The 16614-nt window shown below is 44.9% G+C and overlaps 1 protein-coding gene across 6 annotated transcripts; it reads right to left on the bottom strand.

Moving 5' to 3' along the window:
• Positions 1 to 98: 98 nt before the first annotated feature.
• Positions 99 to 13458, bottom strand: ATRIP (ATR interacting protein). Of its 6 annotated transcripts, none has more exons than XM_077129419.1 (14): positions 13105 to 13458; positions 11237 to 11373; positions 10350 to 10520; positions 8647 to 8765; positions 7310 to 7467; positions 5933 to 6034; positions 5451 to 5580; positions 4586 to 5269; positions 1905 to 2041; positions 1663 to 1754; positions 1136 to 1216; positions 669 to 921; positions 359 to 392; positions 99 to 263 (listed from the first exon to the last, which is right to left on the bottom strand). In XM_077129419.1, coding segments are annotated over exons 1-14 (2346 nt in total). In that variant the 5' UTR covers positions 13352 to 13458; the 3' UTR covers positions 99 to 262. The 6 variants fall into 6 exon arrangements, with proteins under 6 accessions (XP_076985534.1, XP_076985535.1, XP_076985532.1 ...); XM_077129420.1 differs by having other exon boundaries at positions 99 to 282; XM_077129417.1 differs by having other exon boundaries at positions 359 to 395.
• Positions 13459 to 16614: the final 3156 nt, after the last annotated feature.

The raw sequence follows: 16614 nt of genomic DNA on the forward strand, positions 1-16614 counted from the left end.
GGAAGGATCCCAGCCTTCCCTGGGACCAGTCCTGTTCCATCCCTCCCACTCAGACAAACACAGACAGACTCAGGAAACACAACACCAAGGCTGGCATGTTCTTGGCAAGAACAACCTGTCACAGCTTTTAATCAGTTGATGAGATGAGGAAAGCAGGAGTGCTGGCGCCACCATGTGGCATGATGCTCACGGACCTCAGCCACAGTCCATCTCGGGGTCGTCTACATCTGTCTCAGCAGCACAAAGGTCATCCAGGGCTGCCTCTGAGTGAAAAAGAGGGTTCTATGATGAAGGCTTGAAAGTGCTGGGGAATAGGGGAGGTCCCACCTCTCCTCCCCCAAAACCCGCAGGAACTAACCAGTCCCTTCCACGCCCAGGCCTTGCTCCCTCAGCTACTGCAAGCAAAGTGATACAAAGGCAATTCAGATAGGGATATCTCTGGAAAAACCGTGGCTCTGCCAGGCCAACTCAACAAAACATATAAGCAAACGGCAGTTCAACGTGTCTAAAAGAACTGGAGCAAGACAATGAGACTGTCGCCAGTGTTGTAAAGAGCTGTGGTGGATGGAGGACTGCTGAAGGAAGGCAAGAAGTCTAACCTGTCCATGAACTTCAGGGAAAACCCCACATGAGGGCTAGGACAGGGCTGGGTTCTCTTGCCCACTCACCTTCACAGTCTGTCACATCAGGGAGCCCTCGAATGAGCGTGCTGACCCCTGGCATCACCTGGTCATACTGATGCAGGACCTCCACGCAGTGCACAGTAAAGAGCTTGTCCTTCTGGGACAGGCTGTGCAGCAGCAGCACTGTGTCCCGCAGACATCGTACTATTCGCTTATGCCGGTCAGTCTTTGGAGGCCCCTCTGCCCTCCGCACCGTTAGCCACTGTCTGTGCAGCATCACTGTGAGTGCTCTGACAGCCTGGTGGAGGGTGCAGACTGAGGTCAAGTCTTTCAGCTGCCTGCACCCTAACAGCTCACGAGGCTGACCAGCACATTTCCCACCCACCCAGGAGAGGAAGGTTCTGAGTGATGGGTAGCATGATTAAAGGGAGCATAGGGTCCTTGCCCAGGGCCACCTTATCCACCAACAGAGCTGCCATGCTGTCAGCCCCTGCCCGCCCCTGTCCACTCACCTCCACATTGCACTGGCAGTTGGAGCCAGTGGCTGGGGAGGAGGGGCTCTGCACACCAAGCTTAGTCAGAAGCCACACCGCCTAGAACAAGAAGACTGTTCTGTAGCCACCATAATGAGGCCCTGATTATAAGCAAGGGCTTTCTCAGGCTTCTAAAAGAGCTCCAGCTTGTTTGCACAAATGGGGTCCAAGGGTGCTGGGCTTTTCTGGGCCAGACTCACAACTGTCATGTGTCTCTCCAAAAACCCCATTTGCCTCCAGGTCCTGCTCAAGTCACCAGACCCAAAGTCAGAACAGGCTTAGTCATCAGGTAACTCTGGCAAGTCCCAGGACAACCTGGCATGCACCTGCATGGCATGGGGTCCCCAAACCAAGTTCACCTCCTCAGCTGCCTGATAAACTCTTACCTAAATGAATTAAAGCTCCCACGCTTCTCAGGATGGGAAGGATAGAGAAAGGAGGTTCCGTGGGGCCTTGGCATGAGTGGGATGGTGAGCAGTCCCTGGAAAGGTCTCTGGAGATTTTACCTCTTGTTCCAGCTGAAGCCACTGTGTCTCTGAGGCCACTCTGTCAGGCCTTGATGTGATGTACGTGTACAGCAGAAGGAGGAGGCAGCCTTCTGAAAAGGATGCCCACCTCTCACTCAGAGCCCCCTTCTCACCCAGAGCTCAGGGTATGAGCTGCAGAAGCCCCCAGGAGGCCCTGACCCTCCACAACCTTTCCCTCCAATCTGCAGCAGCCCAGATGTCCACCCACCACCCCATTTTACCTGAGTGGGAACAGAGCTGAGGGGTGAGCTTCTCGTGGTCCACCAGGAGAGAGAGGAGCTTAATGGTCAACAGCACACTAGGCAGGGGTGTCTCTGGGCTGAGACACTGTGGCAGCACCTGGAACATACACTGGAACCTAAAAAACAAGGGTCCAGAGAGATGTAACACTTCCCAACCCCAATCTACCATTCACCCTCACTTTTCACTACAGGCAATGGGAAATCAGATCACAGCAGTACAAAGAAGAGACTCAGTTCATCCAGACTTGGGTTTGAATGCTGACTACCACCTACTTGCTGTGAAACTCATTTTTTTCATGAAAACAGGGGTACTGACCTTTATTGGACTGCTGTGGTTAGAGATGACAGTCCCTCACCTGATACTGCATCACGCAGGAAATGGGAGCAAACTCCCTGGACCCAGGAGGCCTGGCTTCCACCCAGCTCCTGGGCTCTTTCTTGCCATTGATACCAAATATGGTACAAGCCATTATTTGGTGTGAGAGAAATATTCTAGGCCCACCATCAAAGGACTGAACAGAGCTCCTGCTGTGACAAATGTGGACTTCACTATGGTTGGAACCGATGAGATCACACTCAGAGCAAGGAAGACCATTTGTCAGAAGACATCAGGCTCCTCTGCTGCCAAGCGTGAGGTGTCTGCAGTGGCCTTGTGCACTGACGAAGGGCTCTAGGCACACTCTCTCCCAGGTCCCAGGGGCAAAGGGATGACTTTTACCAAGGAACCAAATCCCAACACAACCACTGCAGTTTGCACAGTCCACACAGCTCAGGGGAGTATGAGGCAGGACTAGCTTGGTAGGTGGGAGGGCAATTCTAAAACAACCCCTGGGTCTAGCTTGTGCATACCTTTCATGCACCTGCAGGGTGTTAGCACAAAGCCCAGTGGACCAAAATATTCCTCAGTATGTCATTAGAAGCAGAGTCTCATTCTATTTTGGGTGAACTCATTTAGAGCAAATCCTACACAGCAGACATGCTACATGTTCTTCAGTTGCCAAGTTATGTGGGATTTTGTGGGAAACTGGAATTTAAATAAGGTTAGAACTGATTCCGAACTAGTCCACTAAAGCCCCTGAAACTACTTGGGCGAAAGTCCACCTTCATATATGACACAGGGGTTTCCAATTTACTTTTCAATAGCATGGGAACCTTCTTTTTAAGTGAAGTTTTTGGTAAAGTTCCAATATACCAAATAGGTAACACGCTGATCTGGTTAAATTGGGAGTGAACTCTTATTTGCTCAGAACCCCTGCCAGTCCCTGGGGAACAACCCTGGACCCCTAGGGCTACTAGAGACACAGTAGGAAAGATAAAGATATGAGGGGATAGTTAAGGACCATAAGACAACTGCAGCCTTCTTGATTATTGGTATTGCATCACATTGCTTTAGAGCCTTGAGAATCCTGTTCCTGCTTGGTTTTCACTCCAAAGCAGACAGGCAGCCATGTGGTAGTGGAGTTCTACTTAAGCACAAAAAGCAGGAAAGAATTCTGAAGAGACTCACTGGTGTGAGACAGTGATCAAGGACAATGACTCTGGAGACTTGACACCTGGCCTGAAACTCACCCTCATCCATACTACACTTCCTACAGTTTAGCATTTATTCACTCACCAAATACTTACAATAAGCCAGGCTCTGCACTAGGTATGAGGAAGCAGGGCTATGAGGGTGTCACGGGAGCTAATGAATGGAAGGCCGCTGGCACAGTATCTGGCCTATAGTCAGCACTCATTAAATGGCTGTTTTTAAATGTCCTCGTGGAGAAGCTCAACAGGAATGGAATGTTGGTGTGCCTGCCAAAAAAGCTGGTGAAAACTTGGTTTCTGGAGTTGATTCATTAAAGAACAAATATGAAATGAGCAATCAGCTACTATGAGCTAAGCACCAGGGTTGTGTCCCCCACTGTGCCGCTCCTCCTACACTGCCGTACTGTGTTCAGAGTGAGCACTGCTTTCAGGATGGACCAGACCAATCAGAATGTATTCAGATGCAAACCAGAATCCAGCAGTGTTTTAAGGAACTCAGAGATGAGAAGACTTAAGATACTCCTAGCCAGTGGAGTCATTCCAACCTAGGAACTGGCCCCTTGGAGTGCTCTGCAGGAGACTGAATTACTGGATGGAGGGTGGGCTGCAAGGTGTTTACAGTTCTTCCCAGTCTTGAGGTCCTGGCATCCCAAGCTAGGATTTTTCTACCACTTCCAACAAACCTCAAGAGGAACAGGAAGCAATCTGTAGCTCATGCCAGAGGCAGGCACAGTGATGATTAGACTCCCAGCAGGGCCCACTCCCCATATCTTCTGCTTCCTTACGGAACCCTACCAAAATTAACTGTGGCTGTGTGGCCTTCACCTGATCCATGCCCCAGGTTCAAAGACCTCTTGGTTCAGCCTTTGGTCCTAGGGGCAGGACCCTCTTCCATAGTAGCTAACAGCTTCCTTTTCTTATGCATGCCTTCTGTTTACCTGCTGTACAGAAGCAGAATTAAACCAAATAAACCACTTTCTTGGTTCTCCCAACACCTAGCCCTCCCTGAACCAAGTCTTAGAACTGAGCAGGGTAAATAAATCAAGGATGGGAACAAAGTACAAGAGTTCACAGGCTAGACCTCGTAAGTAAGACCCATAAGGAACCATAACTCCCACCCTGCTTTATACCTGGGCAAAAAATCAAACGAAGCATTTTCAGCTAATTTCACGAAAACCTTAAGACACTGGCTCAGGACACTGGCTTGCACATGACCTGCTGCTGCAGAAGAGAAGGCCAACAGGTGAAGAAGCATCTTCAATAGTGGATGCTGAGCTTGGTCATCAGCAACCTCCTTTGGAACTGAGGTCATATCCTCATGACCATGTCTGTGAGCTAGGCTCTCGTTTCTGTTTCTAGAATCTGCCCCAACTCCCGACAGTAACAGGCAGACAACTGCTCCGCTGTGGCACACAAGGTGCTGAAGAATGCTAAGTGAAGCAACAGAGAAGCCTTCCAGGTTGCAAAGTGAGTCCTCGGGGCCGGCCTCTACCCCAGAGCTCACACAAGAGGAATGTGTCTGTGAATCCCCAGGTGCTCCACTTCTCTTAGTTGCTGTCAAATCGTGCAGGGCCTGGCAATGTAAGCCGATGAAGAACTGTACGAGGGGGAGGAGATGCACGGCTCCAGGAAGCTGGCAGAGTGGGAAGGCCCGTCTACTTCCCTCTGCTGGGTCTTGGTCACATAAGCCTTCATCCCTGGCAACCAGATTCAGTCCAGTGAATGCCAGGCTCTGTGCTTCTCTCAGGGATGAGAGAGAAAATGACCCATCACGAAAACTTGTGGTCCTGAGGCCCAAAATCCCAGCCACAGCACTAGCAACAAACATAAAAGAGACAAGTTTGGAATGGAGAGGTCAAAGGCCCCAAACAGCCTCCCTGCCAAACTCTAGTCTCCCTGCCCAGCCCACAGATCTCCCAAGCTGGCCAGGGCCAGAAGGGGCTTGTTTCCTGGCAACTCTTTCCCAAATGAGCTTTTCAGAAGCCTTACACTTACCTGCCAAACCCTGGTGGCTGCAAGAGGGTGCCAGTAGGCAGCTCAGAATAACTGCTCAGGAGGTGGCACAGTCCTAGGGATGACCCTGGGATCAAAGGCTGCTTCAGAAGCAGATTTATCAAAACGGAACCTGCAGAAGACAAGGTGACTCTAGAAGGTTCTGACATGGCAGTCTTTTTCTAAGGCCTCAGAAGAAAAAGCTGAGGGTTTTGTGGATTCCAACTGCCTTCTAAGTCAAGGATCCATTATGTTGCCTGTCAGTGCTGAAAGCTCTGGGACAGCCTATTCTTGGCCTTTTCCTATTTCATAAAGTTGTCTGCTTAAGTCACAGATTACTACTCCCTTGACTTTCTGAAGGACTGCCTGGAGCACTGGTTTTCAGAGCTCCAAACAGTCCTCCAGGCAATGCCACTGTGGAGCTAGACACTGCAAAGGACTACTGGAGCCAGGAGGCCCCCTGCAAGCAGCAGGGATTCTAGTACCTTGAGTGTTTGATCTCTGTCCCCAGCTGTCAACCAGAGTTTTCTGGGCCTCTTCTTGTCTCACGGGTTCACCTCCCAGACTGTGGGTCTTATTCTCTGAAACTAGATAAAATGTGAATCAAAACTTGAGCACAAAAGCAAAGGCATATTAGAAATTCTTACATGTAATAAATTAAAAACAAAGTCAAATTGTTCTACTTCTTCAGCCCTGGATTAAAAGAAGAGCTGAGGCAGCTTGAAAACCCTTGCATCTTTTGCCTTTTCCATGTAAAATAGAAACTCACACGAGGAAAGGAAAAGAAAATTGTATGCCCCACTTCACAACATCATAAAATAGAAACAGTAACTACTGACATTTATATAGTGCTTTTTATGTGCCACAGACTGTCATAAGAGCACTATATATTAGCTTATTTGTTCCTCATAGCAACCCTATGAGAAAGAAAGTGTTATTGTTAGCCCTGTTTTACAGAGAGAAACCAAGGCACAGAGATTAAAGGACTTGCCCAATCACATAAACAAGTAAGGGACTCACATCCAAGTGATGTGTTCCACTGCCTGAATGTCCTACTACCCTATACTACCTCAATTGCTAGAGGCCAAAAATGTGAGTGGACTGCAGTTTTTCAAGAGGCAGTATGAGGGCCAATGATGTGGAAAGGTTGACGGTGGGAAGAGCAAGGCAACGTATTTGAATCATAAGATAAACTGGCATAGCATAGTATCAGAATGAAAACTGCTAATGCTAGATTATCTCCCTCTAGAAATCAGCAGCATTCCCTTAGTCTGATTCAACTGTTCAAACTCAAGGCTGGGCTATGAAAGAAACATTAAGTCCTGCAGACCAGCTCTGCTTTTAGCATGGTCAATGGATGCTTACTGGGATGGCTTTAAAATATACCTGCAAGTTATTAAACATGCCTCTCTTCAAAACGTGAAGCCTAATTTCCTTCCCCTTGAATGTGGCCCAGACTCACTGACTCACTTCTAGTGAACAGAATGTGGCAGAAGTGATGCTGAATAACTTCCAAGACTAGGCTATAAAAAAGGATAGCTTTTGCCTGGTGCTCTCTGTAGGATAGCTTGCTCTAAAAGAAGCCATCCACCATGTCATGAGGACACCCAAGTGGCTCTGTGGAAAGGCCCATATGTGGAGAGAAACCACACTCCCAGACATGTGAGTTAGCTACTTTGGAAATAAATTCTCCAGCCCCAGTCAAACTTGTCTCAGCCCCAGCAGAGACAAGCCTGCCCCATTTGCCCTTTCGGAACTACTGACCCACAGAAACCAGGAGAGAAGAAACGATTATTGTCATTTTAAGTCACAGGTTTGGGTAATCTATTATATAGCAATAGATGACTAATATACTGACTTACCCTCTCTGCCCACCAGAGACTTATGTCTTGGCTCTGTCTGGCAGGGATGGAGAAGGGACATATTAGCACTAAAAGACTCCTTTGTAGGGAAAGATGTTTTTCCAAACTGTGGAGAGCATGCTTCCGGCTTTATAATCATAGAAGGGCTCTTCCTAGGACTGGAAAAAGTTAACTATGAAAGCAAAGTAATAATTCTGCTAAAACTACTTAAAATTTAACTACGTAAAATAACTGGTTACAAAACTTTTAATAACAAGTTTTAAAACTTTTCAAGTCTAGGTGTTTGACCAAAGGTTTTATCTTGTATATATCTAATGTGTTTTGGGGGGCAGCAGTGCAAAATTCAAGACATTTTGATCCAAATTGTTGAAAGTCTTTATTTCCATATTCTTCTAATTACCCCAATATACTGGCCATAATTCCTATTTTACTATTTCCAATTCTGCTTAAACATGGTCTCAATTGAGAACCAACTCTTTTTTCATAGTCACGGGCTGAATCCAAAGATTTAATAGAAACAGGGACTATTAGAAAGTGCATTGTATCTTACAGCTTGCAAACTGAGCAAATTCCTCAGCACCAGTGTTTTACATTAGAGAAGCAGTCTTAACGCTATGATCTAGAGTTTCCAATGAGGCATACAAGCTTGTTGGAAATGGTGCTGTCCTTCTGTTAGTGTTGTGCAAAGAGAGGCAAGGATAGACCCCTTCAGTTCTCAGGTCTTATAAGAGTTCAATTTCATGTCCTGCCTGTTATAAGCAAAGGCCTACCTGCTGGGAGCAGAATGTTCAATACCATAAAAAGATGCCTTGTTCAACTTTCAAGGCTGATACTGACCGTGCCAGACTTCTCTGGCAGGTGGATCACAGAGGGCAGGACACAGACCATTTATAAGCAGATTACATTTGACAGCAAAAACAGGGGCTGTTAGACAAAGGTCCCAGGGCAGCAAATAAGAAAACGTATTCCAAGTAGTTGGGACTGAAATAGACTTGTGCTTCGGACAAAAACAGCTATTTTCAACAAATTACATAAAAACGAAGACAGGCGCACATCAAAAGTTTAGAGAGCTTTACACTTTTTTTCTAGTTTAGCTCAAATAAATCTAATCCTGAGGAGCTGTGTTTATCCTATACAGAAGAAGCATTTCTAAAGTGTTGGGCCTTTATGTTATGATGCCCTAAACCATTCAAGCCTCATCTAAACTGGCTTGAGTCCTTCCAGAAAGAGGTTCACTGTCCAGCTGGCCTTCATTCAGGGCTACCCTGACATCATTTGTTGTTTAGACTTTTACTTAACAATGCAAAACTGAACTCTCCCTCTAGCACCATCATTACCTGAGGTGGGAAATGGAGAGAGCAGTCAGTTTATTTGTTCGCTCAGTGCTTTGAAGCTTTGTCCTTAACTCGTTCATCTCTGCATCTTTAAAGTGGAGTTCAGACTGCAGTGATTGAAGCTGGAAGGCACAAGAAGCATACTTGTAGTGACCCCATCAGATATACAAAAATATCTGTCTTCCAAACCTCACGTTAGTAAAGGAAAAACAGTGAAAAATAAGTATGAAAGTCTGCTGTGATATACATGTCCTATAATGTCAAACTTTGCTTTCTTCTTGAAAGACGGCTCTAGAAAGCTATTTTGACTCAAACTATTGGAAGGGTAGTTTGTGAGGGTTCAAATACTTGCCATTTACTTACCCTCTCAGAACGTAAGCTGATTTGTAATATCAAGATAAGAATTGTCTTCATCATGGTTGGAGACTTAAATAAAAATAATGTATGTAAAATGCACAGCATAGAACTTGGTGAGGGTGCCATATCTCTGTAGTAACATGCTGACCTTTCAGTGAATATAGTGGTGCCTAATGCCAGCAGGTCTAGACAGAGTATTTGGAATAGTTTTACAAAGACCGTGTGCAAAGTGGGGAGACCTATTGCTCTGGCAACAAAGGTTTATTGCCAACAGCAACTTCTGCCATTCATCAAAGACACTCTGTGCCAGGCATGATACCAGAGACAGGAAGTACAGAAGTGTTTATATTCTCACAACTCTGTTGGTCATTTCCTGGAAGAAATAAGGAAAATGAGCTATGGAGCTTAAGTAATAGGCCTGAAGTCACTATTTTATGTGATGAAACCTGGATTCAAACTCCAGTGTAATACTGTAAATCTCTTGCTCTTCTTCATTTATATGGAAAGTCAACTTTTGCTGTTAGTGCCGGGCACAGGTAAGTGCTTATTCAAAGTTTATTAAGTTTGCTTAATTTAGTGATGGCAAAACAAGACTTTGTGTTCTTGAGATTGAAGCACTGGGACCTGCTGAAGGAAAGTGGTGGTATGTACTGGATACTTGTTTTCTTCCTAGAACAGCAACTCTCTTACTCTGAGAAACAATCTTTTCCCTACCTCTGACTACGTGAATGAGAGCTGCCATTTCTTTGGTTACAGTGACTGGTCCAGAGACAGGCATCTGACTTGAGTCAGATCAATCAGAGCCTTCTCCAGAATTTTAAAAACTTGAGATGAGAGAGTCCAAGTCTTAACTCTTCTCTGGAGCTATGAAATATAATTCCAGGAGCTTCTTTCTGGTGACCACATCCCTTATTATAAGGATGAAACCTTCCTATAGCATAGAAAATAGAGAGTGGTGTCAATATCTGAGTCATTCAAGGCCCCACCACATCTTTGCTGTTCCAAGATTTGGTTATGAAAACCAATACTTTCCCCTTTGACCTATGGTAGGTCAACTGATTTTCTGATCTACCAAAATGGACCAATTTCTGAAAGTCCTAAGCTAGTGATTTATCCTTCCAAGACCAAACGCCAAAGCAAAGCAGAGTTTCATCTAAGTCCTTTTCCAAATCACATGCAGAGCTTGGAAGAAAGTGCACGGCAAGTGGCTCACAGCAGAAAGTATGTAAGACAATAGTTAAAATCTCTCTGGAAGATTTACAAGCACCTTTGGTTATTGCCTTCTAAAGGAATTCAGTGAGCAGGCAAAGCTGGTGTACATAACATGCAAAACAAATATTCTGGATCACCTTTTTGGAGAACTCCTTTTCTTTGTCACTGAGTACTTGAGTTTTCTCTTGCTCGAGAAGGAAATGTGATCTTCTCTGTTCCTCCAGAATGGATTCTGTCTGGTACAGTGAGTCCCGCAAAATTTTAATTTCTCCATTTTTAATGAGGACTTCTTCTTCCATTGACTTCAGCTGTAAATGCCAAATAAATCTTGTGAAAAGTTTGTAAGGGAAAATATATATATACTTGCTTTAAAGTATTGTTTAAATATGGAGCTGGAGAGACTGAGAATGCACACATATCCTATAGACTAAATGAATATTCAGTATATAGCTATGCCAACCACACTCCAGCACAGTATGTTAGGCTTGCTCGTGGGACAGCTGATATTCAGCAGGATAGTCTAGGGACACAGTCTGAGACTGTGCAGTCCTAGACTGCATTCACACATGCAGATTCTCTAGGCTCTAACAGGCATTGAACAATCTGGGCTACATAGTTTATGTAATTAAAATTCCATATTATGTTTCTGGCTTTCCTAGGGAACCATAGAAAACTAGTCATATTAAGGATGTCTGCTCTTCTTACAAACAGCTAATAAAAATAGCAACCATTATGATGTTGTGTTCCTCTTATAAAGATATATGCTTTCAATTCATTTCAGTGCTGTAACAGAAAATGTCTGTATTTCTTTTTGGATTTTTCATGCCTTGACTGTTAGGAATCTCAGGATGTAGTTTCAGCCTAAATTTTCTCACTTTCTTGCATAGCCTTCTCCCATTGCATCTCTCAGTTGATGGTATATATCCTTGTTTTAAAAATTTTAAAATAGGTTATTGTAAAATGCCTTGTAGCACATGAATAAGTAAGTGAATTAACTACAAAAAGTACAAGTCAAGTCACTTACCTTTTCCTTAAGTTCTTTGTATTGTGCCTGAAGTAGTTCTAATTCAAAATTATCTTTAACTGGACCACTTTCTCTGCTTTTTCCTGCAGGATTTTTGTTTTTTGACATCCCATCTAGTCTGGGGACCTTATGCACACCTGTAAAAAACAGTTCTTATATACATATCAGGACCCAACATTTGTCCACTTTTCCCAGACAATGCTGAAAAGAATCACTCTTGAAAGCAAATTAGAGAAAGATCTATTAAGCATTATAAAGGTATTCTGCAACCTGAAAACATGATTCAAACTCATAAATGATCTATTCAAAATAACAGAATATAACAGAACTGCGCTCTCTCAATCTCCTATCCAATTCCAAGAGTCTCATCAAAGGGCTGAAGGCCTCTGTGGGTACCTCACTGGCCAGAATTCAGTGATCTATTATTAAACAATATTTACTGAGACCCTACAATATGCTAGGCATGATACTACATTCTGAAAGTAAAATGGTGAGCAAAAATGGACATAGTTCTTACACTCATGGAGCTTACAGGACATTTGACAAATAATCACACGAATAAATATAAACGCAGTATATATACTGCGATAAGAATGGCAGAGGAGACCAAATACAGGAAGGTCTATAGGGGGATTTCACCCAATTGGAATGATAGGAAGGCTCTTTAAGGAAGTGATAACTGGGCTGAGAGCTGAAGAAAAAACAGGAATTAACCACATGGGTAGGGATGGGGAATGGAAGGAAAGAGGGCTCGATGTATAAGAAACAGCAATGTGCAAAGTCTCTGAGCTATAAGGAAGCAGGGAGAATTCAATGAATGATGGAATTTCAGTATGTCTAGAACCCAGACAGTGAATGGGAAAAAGCCAGACCATGGTGGGTCTTGCTGGCCATAGTAAGGATCTTGGTCTTTATTCTGGAAACACTGGGAACTTATTAAATAGGGCTTTCAGCAGGGATGTTCACTTGTACATGTGTGAGACACAGATTTGAGTTTTGAAGATCACTCTTGCTGTGGTGTGAAGTCTGACTTATCTGGAGTCAAGGCTGGAAATGGGGAGACAATTTAGCAGACTATGTCCAGGGGAGAGAGAAAAGATGATAAGGACAGATTCCAGAGATGGATTTAGAAGATAAAGTTGACAGAATTTAGAAAAGAATCACAGGTAAGATCAAGAAAAGAGGAGGAACTGCCTTGTGCCACTGTACGGAGTGGTGCTGGTCACTGCCCTGTGGTACATCTTAAGTATTTTCTTTATGTCTGCTTTGCCAGGCACCTTGCTGGAGGTGCTGTAGTAGTATGTCCACTGCAGTTCCTAATGTTTGGGCACCCAGCACAATTTACCGGTTGTACTAAAAAGGAAGTTCCTTAAAAAAAAAAAGAAGTTCCTTGCAGGCCCCTCCTATGTCCATATGGCCCAAGGGGGACGGTGGGCTTCCTAAGATCTAATTCCTCCCAACCTGTTAAAAAAGTGGGTAAGCCCTCTGTGGGGAGTGATGATTCTGATGGTGGTGGTAGTCGTGTTCCAGAGATCTCTACTTAGAACCAAGAACCAAGTGGCCAAAACTTTAGAAACGGCAATAAACACATTAGAAATATATTTAATATATTCGTTACTTATATTTCATGAAAACATAAAAATATAGAAATATGGTCGTTTGGTATTCCTGATACATTTCTCCCTCAAATCAAAAAGGACCTTTTGGAACACAAGCTCTGTTTAAATCGGGCTGTTTCTATATCTTAAAAAGGTGAAGGAGCAGTGTGGGTAGGAAAAACACGGGGAGCTGTCCCGTGGGGTTCTAAAGCCAAGGCCGTCGCCAAGGGGAGCCGGCGGGTCTGCAACCACCCCCCGCGGCGCACTCACCGGACGCGTCCCGAGCCGCGGCAGGGCACTGGCTCAGGGCCTGTGACGCGAGAGTGTCGAGCTCCTCCAGGTCGTCGGCGGTGAAGTCCCCGTGTGCGCCGAACGGGTCTTCGGGGTCCGGGACAGCGGCCGCGGGGAAGCCCCGGGCTCGTTTACTGGGGGGGTGTCCGGCGCCGGGCGGCGGGCCATGGCAAGGCGCCGGGGGTCCGCTCCGCCTCCTGCTGCCCGGCGTGGGGATCCCAGCCATGCCTCCCTGGCTCCAAGTCTCTGAAGCCTCGAGCCAGGCCCGGCTACTGCAAGGTCCAAGGGCTGGACCAACCGCCCGCGCGCCGCCGGTCGCCTCAGACGCTGGTCACCCCCCTACCCCCACCCCGAGCACACGGGCCAATCAGCTACTCGGACGCGGAGGAATGACAAACGAGCGAGCGCGCCGCCACGCTCAGCCGAGTTCCCGCCCTACTCCGCCTCGCCCCGCCCCGTCTCCGTTCGTCCCAGTCCATCTCCGTCGCGCTTCACCCTGTTTGCTTCGTCCGGCCCCCAGGTACTGGCTGCTGGGATTCGGTATAATATTCTGTGACTGAGACCAGATGTGGCACGATCTGGTGCTGTAGGTCCGAGGCGCACCTGCTCCACTGCGCGGGTGGCTCTGCGTCCCTGCCTGGCACTCCGCGAGGGCCACAGTTGCGCGGGAGGAGTTCTCACTAACATTCCCACGCGTGTTTGAATTGAGGCAGGAAACATTCAGGAGTCTGGCCTCAGTGACCTCCCTGTTCTCCTCCCACCAAACCCACCCACCATATATCTCAAGGCCCTCTTGGGGAAGAGGTTGGGAGAAGGAGCTTGGAGAGGAGCATGAATAAGAGCTATTGTGAGCTGACTCATCTTTGAAAAAATAGTATTTACCATAGTTTTGAACGTATACATTGAAGTAAGTCTGGGGAGGAGGAGAGGGGTTAGGAGTAATCCTGAGAAGGGTGTGCCTGTTTTGGAGGGAGCTGGAAACTGCTCAAGCTGTTAATGTTTTCATTCATTCATTCCTCTAATAGTGCTGGACCTTTTTTGCCCTAAGTGCTGGTCATATGGAGATGAATGAGGCTCAGGTCAAGGAAGGCCCCCTGGGCTGTCCTATAAAATAAGTGGAAGTTAGCCAGATAAAAGGGTAGCTGGCACTCAAGGCAGCTCAGAGATAACAATTCAATCGTAAAACGGAAGGCACACAAGTGCTGGGTAGGAGTTATCCATAACAGAGAGGAGCAGGGATTTGAGCTGGGTTTGAATATCTGGGAGGCTTTTCTTAGACAGGAGTGGTGTGCAGGGCAGTTAGCAGGAACAGAGGATTAGTATTGGAAAATAAGAGGGGCAAGACTTAATTCCCACGAATTTTGTGCCAAACTTAGCCTGAGTGTCCTACAAATGTTTGTGAAAGCAGTAAATGAAAGGCAGATTGCCTTCAGGGCTTAGAGGGCCTTGAATATGTAAGGAGCTTAGAATATCTTAAGACAACTTGTGTGTTCCCTCAGATAGATGCCCGAATGCTAAGATGCTTAAATCTTTAATTGCTGCAGGTCTCTGGTCCTGGATAGGGACAGGATTGTATTTCATCTGTCAGAGGGACTAGGTTCCACCAAAATAAGAGCAGTAGCTTCTCAGGGAGTATGTGTTGGCACTGGCTCTTGAAAGGGTTGTTCTCAGCAGGACAGGGCTGGGTGCCAGCGGGCAAGGTTCCACAGGGAATCTTAAAGCTCAAAGGAGTTCAGAAATAGAAAAAACAATAACCAAATTTATCTGGAAGGGCAGGGTGCCCTGAATAGCTAAAAGTATCCTGAGAAAGAAAAATGAAGTCGGAGATCTCATGCTACCTAACTTTAAGGTGTATTACGAAGCCACAATGGTCAAAACACCATGGTACAGGCATAAAAATAGATATACTGACCAATGGAATAGAATAGAGTGTTCAGATATAGACTCTCTCATCTATGGACAATTGATCTTTGATAAGGCAGTCAAGCCAACTCACCTGGGACAGAACAGTCTCTTCAATAAATGGTGCCTAGAGAACTGGATATCCACATGCAAAAGAATGAAAGAGGATCCGTATCTCACACCCTATACAAAAATTAACTCAAAATGGATCAAAGACCTAAACATTAGATCTAAGACCATAAAACTGTTAGAAGAAAATGTAGGGAAATTCTTATATAATAGGAGGTGGTTTCCTAGACCTAAGCATGAGCATTGAAGAAAGAAAGAAAGAAAGAAATGGGAACTCCTCAAAATTAAACACTTTTGTGCATCAAAGAACTTTGCCAAGAAAGTAAAAAGACAGCCTACACAATGGGAGACGATATTTGGAAATGATATATCAGATAAAGGTCTAGTAGCCAGAATATATAAAAAGATTCTTCAACTCAACAACAAAAAGACAGACAACCCAATTACAAAATGGGCAAAAACTTGCACACACACTTCTCGGAAGAGGAAATACAAATGGCCAAAGGTACATGAAAAGTTTGGCTATTAGGGAAATGCAAATCAAAACCACAATGAGATATTATCTCATACCCACCAGAATGGCCATGATCAATAAAACAGAAAACGACAAGTGCTGGAGAGGATGTGGAGAAAGAGGCATACTTATCCACTGGTTGGTGGGAATGTCAAATGGTACAAACACTGTGGAAGGCACTTTGGCAGTTCCTCAGGAAGCTAAGTATCGAATTGCCATATGACCCGGCAATACCACTGCTAGGTGTCTACTCAGAGGGACATGAGGGCAAAGACACGAACAGACATTTGCACACAAATGTTTATAGCAGCATTATTTACAATTGTCAAGAGATGGAAACAGCCCAAATGTCCATCAACAGACGAGTGGCTAAACAAGCTGTGGTATATACATACAATGGAATATTATGCAGCTGTAAGACAGAATAAAGTTATGAAGTATGTAACAACATGGATGGACCTTAAGGACATTACACTTCGTGAGATTAGCCAGAAACAAAAGAGCAAATACTGTATGGTCTCACTGATATGAACTAATATTAATGAATGAACTTGGAAAATTTCAGTTAAGAACAGAGGTCATCAGGAGATAGGAATAGGGTAGATATTGAGTAATTGGAAATGAAGGGATACAGAGTGTGCAATGGGACTGATTGTAAAAATTCAGAAATGGACAGCACAAATTACCTAACTGTAATACAATAATGTTAGAACACTGAATGAAGTTCAATGTGAGAATGATAGAGGGAGGAGGTCTGGGACACAAATGAAATCAGAAGGAAAGATATACGATAAAAACTGAGATGGTATAATCTAGGAATGCCTAGAGTATATAATGATAGTGACTAAATGTACAAATTAAAAAATGTTTTGCATGAGGAAGAACAAAGGAATGTCAATAATTCAGGGTGTAGAAAATAGATGGTAATTAATATTTTTAAACTTTAACTTATTAAAGTGAGACTAAAGCAAAAAATGTTTATTTGGTACAAAATTTATATTTTG

Source organism: Tamandua tetradactyla, chromosome 15 (genome assembly GCF_023851605.1).
Source record: "Tamandua tetradactyla isolate mTamTet1 chromosome 15, mTamTet1.pri, whole genome shotgun sequence".
In the NCBI taxonomy this organism is placed as follows: domain Eukaryota; kingdom Metazoa; phylum Chordata; class Mammalia; order Pilosa; family Myrmecophagidae; genus Tamandua; species Tamandua tetradactyla.

Coding starts and splice junctions, on each gene's coding strand:
- ATRIP (XM_077129415.1), bottom strand. CDS start 13,351: ATGGCTGGGATCCCCACGCCGGGCAGCAGGAGGCGGAGCGGACCCCCG. Junction 8,766..10,349: donor AAAAGGAGTTCTCCAAAAAG/GTGATCCAGAAT, acceptor TGTGCCTTCCAG/CTTCAATCACTGCAGTCTGA. Junction 6,035..7,309: donor GTCTCTGGTGGGCAGAGAGG/GTAAGTCAGTAT, acceptor CATTTTATCTAG/TTTCAGAGAATAAGACCCAC.